The sequence below is a fragment of the Oncorhynchus clarkii genome, chromosome 25 (assembly GCF_045791955.1).
Source record: "Oncorhynchus clarkii lewisi isolate Uvic-CL-2024 chromosome 25, UVic_Ocla_1.0, whole genome shotgun sequence".
Taxonomy (NCBI): Eukaryota; Metazoa; Chordata; class Actinopteri; order Salmoniformes; family Salmonidae; genus Oncorhynchus; species Oncorhynchus clarkii.
In genome coordinates this window covers 14931950-14944923 of record NC_092171.1, presented here as the reverse complement: position 1 = coordinate 14944923, position 12974 = coordinate 14931950, and the positions used below count along the sequence as shown (strand labels likewise).

Below are 12974 nucleotides of genomic sequence, written 5' to 3'. Positions count from 1 at the left end.
ATAGATTCTGTTCTTGTCGTCAACTACAAGAACACACATTTACAAGCCATAAATAAGAATTACACAAATGATTGAAGAACTTCAGTCTCCCACGATGCATTTAAATTCATTTAAGAATCCCGGTAGGTCGGGCCTATACAGATGCATTTTACACTAGGCTTATTGTCTTTTGGTCCATTCTTAACGCCGCATTTTAAACAGATTTTGTCACATTATTATTAACATCCCTTTACAAAATAATTACTAAACCAACTTGACAACTAAATCAGTGGGAAACGTCAAAAATATATGGAATAGTCCTACATGCACAAACTATCATTTTACAAATGTACAAATTGCTGGAAAGAGTCCGTTTTCTGTTTGGGGACTGAGTTTATGAGGAGTTCATAATAGGCCTGGAGTAGACACCGTGATAGTAAGATGCGTCAGCGGGTATTGACGAGGAATCTAAACCCACTTTTCCCATCGAACCCATGGATAGCGCCCCGGCCATGGGGGAACCGTAGCCGGAATAGTGCATCACCTGCTCGTAAGTCTTTAGGTCCATTTTGTGATGCTGTTGCTCCGAAGACATGAGGTTGTTGATGGAGAAGGGGTGGTTGAACGAGTAGTGATGCTCGGGTTTCATGTGCGCTTCGTGTGCGAGGACCGAGTGATGCTGGGACATGAGGTGCCCATGCACCTGGGAGTGGGACACCGGTGAGGCGGCGTGCTCCGGACTCAGAGCCTGGATCGACTTCATGTCTGACAGAGACCTTTTGTGATCGTTGGGGGAGGAGTTGGAATGGGGGGACTCGTTGCCGTTGCAACTCTCCGAGCTGCTGTTCGAGCCGCCCTCGGATGTCTTCCTTCCTGACTCCTTGCACATCTTCTTTTGGCCGTCACACTTAAACCGCTTCTGCCTCCTCAGATAGCAGCCGTTCTCGAACATGTTCCCGGAATCGGGGTGGAGGGTCCAAAACGAGCCCTTACCGGGCTTATCCGGAGATCTAGGCACTTTGAGGAAACAATCATTGAACGATAGAGAATGGCGAATTGAGTTCTGCCAGCGTTGCTGGTTCTGTCGGTAAAACGGGAAAAGATCCATGATCCACTGATAGACCTCGGCCAGCGTCAGCATCTTGCTGGGGGACTGTTGGATAGCCATAGTGATGAGAGAAATGTAAGAGTACGGGGGCTTGGCGTGAGTGTAGCTCCTCCGGTATGTTTTCGGGTCCCTAGATCTGTTGATGCTGGACTGTCCATACATGGGGCTCATGGCGTTCATGTTGGCGTAGGACGTAAGGGAGTTCATGGACGGAGGCTGCGCGGTCATGGGGCTCATGCTGGGGCTGAGCGTGGCGCTCATGGCTGTCATGCCAGCGCCCATGCCGTTCATGGCCCCGGTGCCCGGTGACATTCCGGTCATCGAGGGACTCATGGCCGTGTTGACATAGGACATGTTCATGGGGTTGGCTGTCATGTTGGCCGTGGTGCTCATGCCCGACATGCTCATGTAGGTGTTCATTGAGTTCATGCCCAGGCCTGTGTTCATGTTGCCAACCGAGGTGTAACACTGGAAAGCAAGACAGAAAACAAGTATTGTTAGCCTGTTTTAAATTTTGTTCATGTGTATTGAACCTAATAAATCTATGATAATAACATAATATCAAATATATCAGCAAAAATTATAACAACCAGCAAAACTATGATAATCAGTATTATTATAATGGTAAACATAAATTATCGAAATTGATGTCAAAGCAAGCAATCCCGGCGCAGTTCCATCTTCTGAAATCCAATGCTAAATTTGGTAAAGCAAATTGCTTGACAGAAATATAATTTCACTCGATGATGTGACCAATAGCTTAAATGTCTAGCCTACATCAAGGAAGTAAAAACGAAGAATTGTCACCATATCTTACGTCAGGTAATCAGCTTAAATACAAAGAGAACATTGATTAAATTGTTCTAGTGTGTGGACAATATTATAGAACATGCAACACAAATATTTGAATTCATCGTTCACCAATCAAAACGGTTAAACAAATGTTTGCTCATTGGGTAAAATGACACAACTATGTATGATTTTGTAAAGATAAATGTAGACATATGGAATTACAATCTGAGTAAAAAGTTTTCCCTACATGTCAAGCACAACTTCGTTAGGATAGTGCCGTGCGTAGAGATGGGGCAGGATTTGGAGGCGCCTCAAGTCAATATTTGATCACAAAGTTAATATTATCTCTGGGCTAATATTGAGTTGTATAAAATGGGATCGGCTGCAGACGAAAAAAAATATTTAAGGTACCCACCTCGGGCTCTCCGTAGTAGGTGCTCCAGTCTGTGTGTTCGTGTCCTTCCATTTTAACTGCTCCAAGCATCATGGAAGTTCCAAATAGTTGTCAAACCGTTTCTCCGCAGAAGAAATGGCAAAACGCGCTCTAACAAACGGTGATTTGGGACCACGGGGTATTCGGGTCGTTGGTAGGATCCTTAGTCAAGGACTGGCGCATGTGTGTCTTTCAGCCAGCCGTGCCCACGGGCGCTGAAAAGCGTCTGATGATGACCGGAGTTCAAATGACGTTCCGAGCTGGCTGTAAACGCTATGATATAGCTCTGTGCGCCAGGCGAGCCTCCAATCCCTACTTCTTCACTTGCCCTATTTGAATAATCTCCTCACACCTAGGCGTGAGACTCCTCGACTTGCCCCCCTATTGTACACCTGCGCTGAATAAAAATAACAGTCTCATATAAAAATATTCATTATAATCTTATTGAATTTCAGAAGGGGGGGGGGGGGGTTTAATTGCTGTTTTGGCGCTGCTTTTTTATCATGCGTTATTTCTCTTGTGATGTTCTTTTCAGACGTTGCTTGAAAAAGGAATTTAAATGCATCTTAATTGTTTTTCTTCCCTACCACCAAGGACCTAGATTTAGTTGAGTATTTGACGAGGTAATGTACTATTTCATTAGTCTACTCGATCTTATCGAAGTCTACTCCATCTTAAGCCACCCAATTTCATATAGCTTTGGTAAAGTGATAGAGAAATTATTTAGTTTAAGTTTGATCCATTAGTCTGAATCATTCGTAGCCTAAGCAATTCAGGTTTCACAACCAGTTTTACGGTAAAAACGTATATTATTGTCCCCTTAAGAATAATATTGATATTTTCAACCTCAATTGCAAGCAATAACCACATATGGCCCTAATATGTAGCCTATATCAAAACATATTGCCACATTTTTGCATTTTACAATTTTAAGGTAATATTCACTTGGTAGCTTCTATTGCTATTGAATGTGTGGACTAAAATAGGAAAGAGAACGTGTCGTCCGTGAACGCGCGTGTGTGTCAAGGTGTGGACTATTGATTTCCCAGGACACAAGCGCTAGATACCTTAAACAAAGTAAAGTTTATTCAAGGTGTTTGAGCACTGACGATTTAACGGATTGCCTCGATGTCGGCTGATAGGCTTTAGGAAAAAAAGTAAGAATGATTTAGGCTAGAATTAAATCAATCCAGCCACTAACGAATTTACATTTTGGTGTAGCCTAGGGAATAGGGAATGGCCTATTTGAAATTATAAAATTAAAATAAAGTACAACAAATATGAAAAATAAACATTTAAAATCATGGCAGATAAATGACAAATAGGCCTAATCAGTAATAACATGTTCCATGTTTTTTTCACTACAGATTTCATAAAACATAATAATAATGGCCATGTCTTAAGGTTTCCTTATTATTTAGAATTATTTATATGTTTTTGTGATAACATATTAGTGTTGTGCGCGAGAACAATTAGAGGAAGATTTACGTTTCAGCGCCCTCTCTTGGTTATATTTGTCCAACAATAATTGTTAGTGGTGCATTAGACTACGTACAGAAAACAACACCCTCTAAAATCTCTATAGCCTATCGTTACATTAATTAATCAACTATAGAATAACTTCCTATCTTATTTACAGGATCAAGGTGAGGACACAGAATGGTGCCAGCCACGTGCCGTTGGTTGAACATCTATTTGACTGCATATAAGATGTAAGAGCATAACTATCGGTAAAAACCCATTAGTAAAGGAGAGTAAACCATTCGGTGTTGACGAGGGGACAACAGACCGTCTGCTTAACTTGGAAATGAGATCATGACCACCCCTTGGTGTGTCTAAGGACCACATAGCCTACACATTCAACACAGTTACTTCCATTTATTGAGAGGCGTAATATAAGCCGAAATCGTCATGGTATAGACATTGAAAAGTATTGTTCTTATAAAAATATATATATATATTATTTTTTGCATTACAATGTTTTAAAAAGCTGAGCATTGCAATATTCATGCTGACGTTGTTGGATCACTTCAGGTGCTATCTAGAACCTAGAAAGGTTCTTAGGCTGCAGGTCCTCATAGGATAAACCTTTGAAAAACCCTTTTTTGGGTCAAGGTAGAACCCTTTCCACATAGGGTTCTACACAGAACCCAAAAGTGTATTTTTTATTTGACCTTTATTTAACTAGGCAGGTCAGTTAATAACAAATTCTTATTTACAATGACGGCCTAGGAACAGTGGGTTAACTGCCTTGTTCAGGGGTAGAAAAACATATTTTTTACCATGTCAGCTTTGGGATTTCATCGAGCAGTCGTTCTGTTACTGGCCCACTACTCTAACCACTAGGCTACCTGCCTGGAACCCAAAAAGGTTTTACCTGGAACCAAAAAGGGTTTCGTATGGGGACAGCCAAAGAACCATTTTGGAAACCTTTTTTATAAGAGTGTTGAGTTCTGAATACATTGTGTCCATGACAACTATAGGTCATTGACCTCTTTCCCAACTGTACATAAATATGGTAAAATGTGACTGGCCATACTATCACAAAGTAATGTTCTTAAAAAAAACATGCTATAAATGACAATATGACCAATGTTCTTGTAAAATATTTAGCTAATTCCAGAGTTAATTGTTAACCAGCGTATCCCCTCCACATGTCTTCACACATTTGTTCATTACTATAAAAACAAAAACTATAATATAACATTATCATGTCCATATTGATTGGAAAAAATATGCACTGAATAAAACACACGTTACAGCAAAATTCACTTGTTTCCAACCTGGTGCCTGATGGAAAACACAATACAGACTTATAAACACAAGGAAACCACAATAATCAGTACAAAACAGCACCATACAACATATAACAAATACATCAATCAATAATAAAATAGTCAACCTATCCTAATCTCATAATTTGTCTACAAACATTAGACATCAATATTTTTATATCATTATTTTATATATAACAGCTAAAATGGCCTCTGGGCCAGACTTCTGGGCCAGACCTCTGCCTGCAACAATGGATGTAGACCATTTTAATGAAACTTGCATATGCATCAATACTTTGTAATGTGTGAGATGGAGGTGAGTGCAATAATAATTTGTCCAATGGGTGACAGAAAAGGATATCCAACTTTTTTTTCACCTTTTTCAGAAGGGGTTGTGCTATAATACTTCAGCGCTGGCATTGCAGTGCAATATCCCGCTAGCTGGTTCTTACCTTTCTGCCAACATACAAGAGGAATACTGGTTGTACAATATGTTACATGGCCAGTCTCACTAGGGACTCTACAAACTGCATGGTATTGGATCTTTATGGTTCAGGGTCTTTAAAAACTGGATGGTACTGGATGGTCAGCTTCACATCAGGGCACTTTATGCTTTGATTTTATGGAGATTTTGGCTTCTATTCTCAGCCAATTTGATATTCATACCAGGTACTGGAAGCTAAGGGGATATGGCAGCTCTTGGGGGATAGGCTACATGTATTTCTTGTCTGCCCCCATGAATGAAACATTGAATATGAATTTAAGTCTCTCACCCACAGTTGCACAGCTCCAGCCTTCAAAGGCCGCTTTCAAACACTGTGGCCCTAACGGACCGGAGTTGAACACTCCAGTCCTTACCACACTAGAGATTCCCTTGTGGACCAATGGAAAGGTGTCAGTCTGACACCTGGTTGTGCTATTACAACACACCTTCAATTACATAATCATATCGTGTCATCTTATCACGTCATCATATCACGGGCTGGGGGATGGAAACTGGGTGCGCTCCTCCTCTCTGCTTTGTGAGAAAGGTAGGACCATCTAACATTCCTTCAAACACCCAGAAGTTGTTGGCAGAAATGTGTTGCTTCAAGCTTCGCTTTCAGAGTAGGATTTCTTGCCACTGTGCTGCTTCAGTTTTCAGCGAGCTTTAAAGATTCACTTTAGTTTCCCCCTTTTCGAGTTTCTGTTGCCTTACCTCATACAAAACACTGGGGTCAATAAGTTAAGCTTGTGATTCGTAAAAATACAATTAATAAAGTGAGCCTCTTTCTTCGGAAAGCGATGGAAAAATGTTTGCTGCCAAGTGCCTGTGGTGACAGTAAACATTCCAGAACAGGCCCGGAGTTTGGACTTCCCATTATCTGCCACAGCTGTGACAACGCTTGTTGGCTGCAGGTTTGCGGCTTGCCACAGTGTGTTTACCTGGAAATGAATCTGAAAAGCGACTAGACTGGGAAGGCACACAACCCGGCTAAATAAATAGGCAGGACAGCCATAGTGATGTGATTCAGAGGGAGGGGGCAGCAGTTATTACACCGACTCACCCCACTGGGTCCTGGGGCAAACACGGGCACAAATGGCCTAAGGATTTCCTCAAATACGCACCTTTGGATATTGAGAGGAATGCGCTCGGGAAGGCCACGCAATAGCCTACGTTTTATGTGTGCTGTATCCAGGGCCTGGCAATTTCATTTGTGCTACTTTTCTCTTGTCATGTAGAAAGGAGGCCTAAGCTGAGTGATGATCTGTATCGATCCAACTTGGTGTTTGTCTACCCAGTGGACCACAGGAGGAGATATCATGGGACCCAACATCTTGAGTGTGGCTAACATCAGATGGCATCTCAAAAAGGTTAAGAGAAAAGGACTTACAGTAATACAAGGACATAATACAACAATAACTACATAGAGTGTACAAAAACATTAGGAACACCTTCCTAATAGTGAGTTGCACCCCCCTATGCTCTCAGAACAGCCTCAATTCGTCGGGGCATGGACTCTACAAGGTCTTCGAAAGCACACATACACAATCCAAGTCTGATTTGTCTCAAGGCTTAACAATCCTTCTTTAACCTGTCTCCTCCCCTTCATCTACACTGATTGAAGTGGATTAATAAGGGATCATATTTTTCACCTGGATTCACCTGGTCAGTCATGTTAAGAGCAGGTGTTCCTAATGTTTTGTACACTCAGTGTATAATGTGGGGAGCATTATTTGTGAAGTTAGTTACTGAACAATTCTTATCTTTGTCTATGAGCCTCTATTTTTGCTAACATATTGTACAGTAGCTTGGACACAATACATTTGCATAGTGCTCCAGGTCTGATTATGTTATGTTAAACCATATGAACGGATGTGTATTGGGAAAAATATTTAATATTGCCTAATTATCCATTGTTATTCATTAGAAGTGAACTGCAATGTCAATACACATTTAATCACAGACAGAAGGCAATTAAACATGAGGCAAAGTAGTGCTATGCTAATTAACTTGGTGTGATCCCATGGGAAGAACTGTGTCTAATGTCACTCCAACCAACCCTGATAATCAGTCAGCTAATGTCCTTCGCACTCACCTGCCATGGACTCAGAAAACAGGCACCAATCAGGAGGGCTGATTGGAAATGAATCCAACAGTTAATGGCCCATCTAATGGTAAACATTATCAAGGGATTTCTCCAAAAGCCACTAACACCTGGTTGGATTCATACATAGGGAATAGTTGGGGATCATATGATTCACCACATGCAGACATTTTGATAGTCTGAAACATAAAAGATTATTGTAATCATCACAACGACTTGAGATCTTGAAATCCATTGAGCTGAAGCTGAGAAACATCAGGGCCTTTAGAAAATATTTGGTTATACATCTGATGGCATTTGACCATTTCCTTTTCCACCAGTCCCATATCTGCATCTGTCCTCTCTCTATTCCAGGCTGATGGAAAACGTCATGTTTGGGATTACCTCTGACACAGCCACAGCTGACCTGAGCCTGCCATCAGAGATGCAGAGCCTTTCATTTGGCCCCCCACTAGATCCCACTGCCTCAGAGGCAGAAATGCATTTCTACAGCCACACCGGACTACCTCTGTTTATAAGTCATGTGCGTGAGTTAACAGAATAAGGTGAAATGAAAAGATGGTGCATCTGTTGAGAGCTGATATACAGTACTAGTCAAAGTTTGGACACACCTACTCATTCAAGGGTTTTTCTTTATTTTTACTCTACATTGTAGAATAATAGTGAAGTAATGAATACTATAAAATAACACATGGAATCATGTAGTAACCAAAAAAGTGTTCAACAAATCAAAATAGATTTTAGATTCTTCAAAGTAGCACCCCATCACTCTCCTTCTTGGTGTGTTTTGGGTCATTGCCCTGTTGAAAAACAAGTCATAGTCCCACGCCCAAGTGGTGCAGCAGTCTAAGGCACTGCATCTCAGTGCAAGAAGTGTCCAGGTTTGGCTGAGGTTAGGCCGTAATTGTAAATAAGAATTTGTTCTTAACTGACTTGCCTAGTTAAATAAAAATAGAAATAAGTTAAAACCAGATGGGATGGTGGTAGCCATGCTGTTTAAGTGTGCCTTGAATTCTAAATAAAATCACAGACAGTGTCACCAGCAAAGCACCTCCCCACCTCCTCTTCCATGCTTCATGGTGGGAAGACACGTGTCTCACAAAGACATGGTGGTTAGAACCAAAAATCTCAAATTTGTACTCATTAGACTAAAGGACAGATTTCCACCAGTCTAATATCCAATGCTTGTGTTTCTTGGCCCAAACAAGACTCTTCTTCTTATTGGTGTCCTTTAGTTGTGTTTTTTTTGCCGTAATTCGACCATGAAGGCCTGATTCACACGGTCTCCTCTGAACAGTTGATATTGAGATGCGTCTGTTACTTGAACTCTGTGAAGCATTTATTTGGGCTGCAATTTCTGAGGCTGGTAACTCTAATGAACGTATCCTCTACAGCAGAGGTAACTCATGGCCTTCCTTTCCTGTGGTGGTCCTCACGAGAGCCAGTTTCATCATAGCGCTTGATGGTTTTTACGAATGCACTTGAAGAAACTTTCAAAGTTCTTGACATTTTCCATATTGACTGACCTTCATGTCTTAAAGTAATGATGGACTGTCATTTCTCTTTGTTTATTTGAGCTGTTCTTGCCATAATATGAACTTGGTATTTTACCAAATAGGGCCATCTTCTGTATACCACCCTCACCTTGTCACAACACAACTGATTGCCTCAAACGCATTAAGAAGGAAAGAAATTCCACAATTTAACTTTTAACAAGACACACCTGTTAATTGAAATGCATTCCAGCTGACTACCTCATGAAGCTGTTTGAGAGAATGCTAAGAGAATGCCAAGAGTGTGCAAAGCTGTCATCAAGGCAAAGGGTGAAGAATCTCAACTATAAAATATACAGTATTTTGATTTTTTAAAACTTTTTTGGTTACTACATCATTCCATATGTGTTATTTCATAGTTTTCACTATTATTCTACAATGTAGAAAACAGAAAAAAAGAAAAAAAACTGGAATGTGTAGGTGTGTTAACTTTTGACTGGTACTGTATGTTCAGGAGTAGTCCAACATCTTTCCTGTATTTTCCGGTAGCAATCCATATGTAGATGTGTATATGGGTCTTTTGTAGTGTTTACTGAGGAACATTGCGGGGGCCGGCTATGTAAGGAAGAGGGCTCAAAGAGATCTCCCTACGTGTCACTCCAGGAGCTCGGCGATAAAGCCTCCCTGCCGGCCCAACAACATAAGTGTCCAATCTGTGTTTGCTTACCCATGAACACCCTTGGCAGAGTCTTGCGGAGCCCGTAAATGTGGCCTTTTTACAGGCCCTGACAGCTAACAGGCCATTGGCAAAGGAGGCCCAATGACACGGCCACTCAACAGATTAGCACCTCATCAGCCTCCTGCAGCTTGGAACAAATATGGCCCTGCCTCACATAAAACACAATGGGTCCGCCACAGCCGCTCAGCAGGGGAGCCCCCCACAAAACTTCCTGCTCTGCCCTTTCTCCAGGCCGCAGCTGTACCAGGGGCCCTTCCCTTCCCCACCCCGACACCAATTGGCAAGATGTGTGTATTTCAGGTGAGCAAATATTGCCACTTGCCTGAGAGTTCAATGGCCATCCCTTTCAGGGGTTGCGTATTGTGCCTGCTTGCAGGAGGGTGTATGTGTGGCCCTCACAGCAGCCCTGCAAGGTCATGGGAAACCTTCAGCCACAGCTGGGCTCAGCAAATCTAACACTCCAATATACTTCATCTGCATTTACTACCATTGAGGAAATCCTTCCTGACTTTATTTCCTGCAGTCATCTCAAAATCATAATAGACATAAAACTGGTGTCATCCTCCACAGTCATGATACTGTAGTATATCAAGAAGTAAACCTGGACGTGCACTCTTTTGCGTTCTTTTGCATTCTTCTGACTCCAATGGTAAGATATTGCTTCTGGCATTGCATAGTGGAAACCTGACTTTAGTGACAAACCCATGTTATGAATCCTAATTGATTATCTCTTCTCTAACTTACATGCTACTTTATTAGCCTTTGGGGAAAATGGGCACTTACTGTATGCTACTGCCATGACTGATAAAGAGACAGAGGAATTGAAAATTGATCTTGTCAGCCACTTGCCATTTTTAAAACACCTTTGTCCCTAATACACATACGCAAAGGTGTAAATGACCCGAGTCGTTGCTTTCAATTCTCACCTGGGCCTTAATGTGGGAAAAAGATGTGAGAAATAAATACTGTAGGCTGTGAGATTGCATTAGAGATTGGAGACATGGACTTTTGTCCTCCAGGAAGGACAGAATAAACAAACACGTAGGGAATGTTCAAAGACTACATAACTACAACTTTGAAATAAGCAACTTTGAAATAGCTATGTCTGTTTATTTGTCAGTTTATACAATGTCTCATAGAATCTAACCAACTTAAAACATGTTTGTGATATCAGAGTACTAGTAGTTCATATGGTTAGGTGCTCTTTGGTTTCCTAGGCTGTCTGGTAAGGGTGCCTTAGTATATTTTGGATGGTTTATAATAGACTCTATATCCAACACATTTTTTAAACAAGTCTTTGACTGTTTCAAGTTTCTTCACACTATGTCATTAATGGACTGGCTAATCAGATGACGCGTGGCAGGATGGAAGGATGCTGAGAGCTACAACACAGTCTGTCCTGAGAGGAAGACTTCTGAATGGCAGCGAAATGCTACTATCATCTTAAAGATATTTCTGATTAGCTTAGATAAAGACTAGGGCTATAACAAAGTGTATTGGGGCTCGTGGTGCTCGGTGATATAGTTTTGAGGCAGTTGTATCACCCAGAAGTCACTCAAGGCCTGTCCTGTCCTGAGAGGGTTCCTCTGTCATCACACTGAAATGGAACTGGCCCACGGTGCAAACAAGATCTCTTCGCATCTCTCCCAAAGCCCAGACAAATCTTGTCTGTGAGGTGGTTTGCTGTTGTGTTGTTTGTTTGCTTGTCTGGTCTTATACCCGTGGACACCTGGCATGGAGAAGGAAATGAGAAGAAGACGATAAGTGCAGTGAATCTCTTGAGCAAAGCTGGTCTAGTACAAATACAAGCAGACATGAGGACGTCGCGAAGACAGACGTCCATCTCCATGATCCTTTGTTACATGAAAAAAAATGAATGGGTTTTTGTCACGTGAAATGCTTACTTGCATTACTTCATATAAAAGAAATACACACACAAAATACACATGAGAAAATAAAAAGGTAATCAAAAATGTACTTGTGTAAGTGCATAGACAAAGGGTACGTGAAGAGGGTCAATTGTAATATCTGCTGTGTAGAAAAAATATATACATTTCAGTCATTTAATGTGTCATGAAACATACATATATTCACAATATATCACTATATATATTGTGTGCAATATAAGCCATCCTCACAGAGGCATATTGATTTTCTTTTGCTAAAGATGAAAAACATAATAAAGGACATTATAACCAGTGGTGTAGGAGCTAGAAACAGAGCTGCCATGTCTATCAGTGCCATCGTCTTATTAAAGTCATTCAGTAAAATGTACTTTGAGTACTTAAGTCGTTTTTTTTTTGGGGGGGGGGGGGGGATATCTGTACTTCTTTGCTATTTATATTTTTGACAACTTATACTCCACATTCCTACAGAAAATATGTACTCTTTACTCATACATTTTCCCTGACACCCAAAAGTTCAGGCAGGGCAGCAATATGATTCTATTCACACAGCTATTAATATAACGCATTCTATGGTTAGGTGCTGCCTCTGATTTGGCAGATTCACTTAATTAAACACAAATACGGTGCATGTAAATTATGTCTGAGTGTTGGAAAATTGTGCAATCTGATTAGCTTGATATAAGGAATTTGATTAATATAATTTACTTTTAACTTTTAATATAGTACTTTTTACATCCCTGTACTTAAGTGCATTTAAAACCAGATACTTTTAGACTTTTACTCAGGTAGTATTTTACTGGGTGATTTTCATTTTTACATGAGTATTTCTCTGTTGAGCTAATTATCTTTACTTTTACAATTGAGTACTTTTTCCCACCACGGATTATAACCCTGTTCCACCACCTCAGTTTGAGAGATCACAATCTTTATTGAAATTATATCTATTACATACAGTATTTTGTTAGAGCAATGCGTTGTTGGGAGTGTTTCACCGTACAGAATCCCGATTGAACCTGTGCTTCTCTGGGGCTACAGGCCCCTGACCTGACTATCCTCTTGTATAGAGCGACACCTGGTGACAAGGCAATGATGGGGTTTAATGATGTTGTTCAGCATGTGTCCAGAGGAGGGAGCCATTATGCATTATATAAGAAATTGATC

At 40.9% G+C, this 12974-nt stretch overlaps 1 protein-coding gene across 1 annotated transcript; it reads right to left on the bottom strand.

The window, feature by feature from the left end:
• On the bottom strand, positions 1-2533 carry LOC139383722 (hepatocyte nuclear factor 3-beta). The gene is made up of 2 exons (XM_071128278.1): positions 2295-2533; positions 1-1555 (listed from the first exon to the last, which is right to left on the bottom strand). The coding sequence occupies exons 1-2, from the start codon at positions 2364-2366 to the stop codon at positions 374-376; spliced, it is 1254 nt and encodes a 417-aa protein (XP_070984379.1). The 5' UTR covers positions 2367-2533; the 3' UTR covers positions 1-373.
• Positions 2534-12974: the final 10441 nt, after the last annotated feature.

Coding starts and splice junctions, on each gene's coding strand:
- LOC139383722 (XM_071128278.1), bottom strand. CDS start 2,366: ATGATGCTTGGAGCAGTTAAAATGGAAGGACACGAACACACAGACTGG. Junction 1,556..2,294: donor CCTACTACGGAGAGCCCGAG/GTGGGTACCTTA, acceptor CTTGCTTTCCAG/TGTTACACCTCGGTTGGCAA.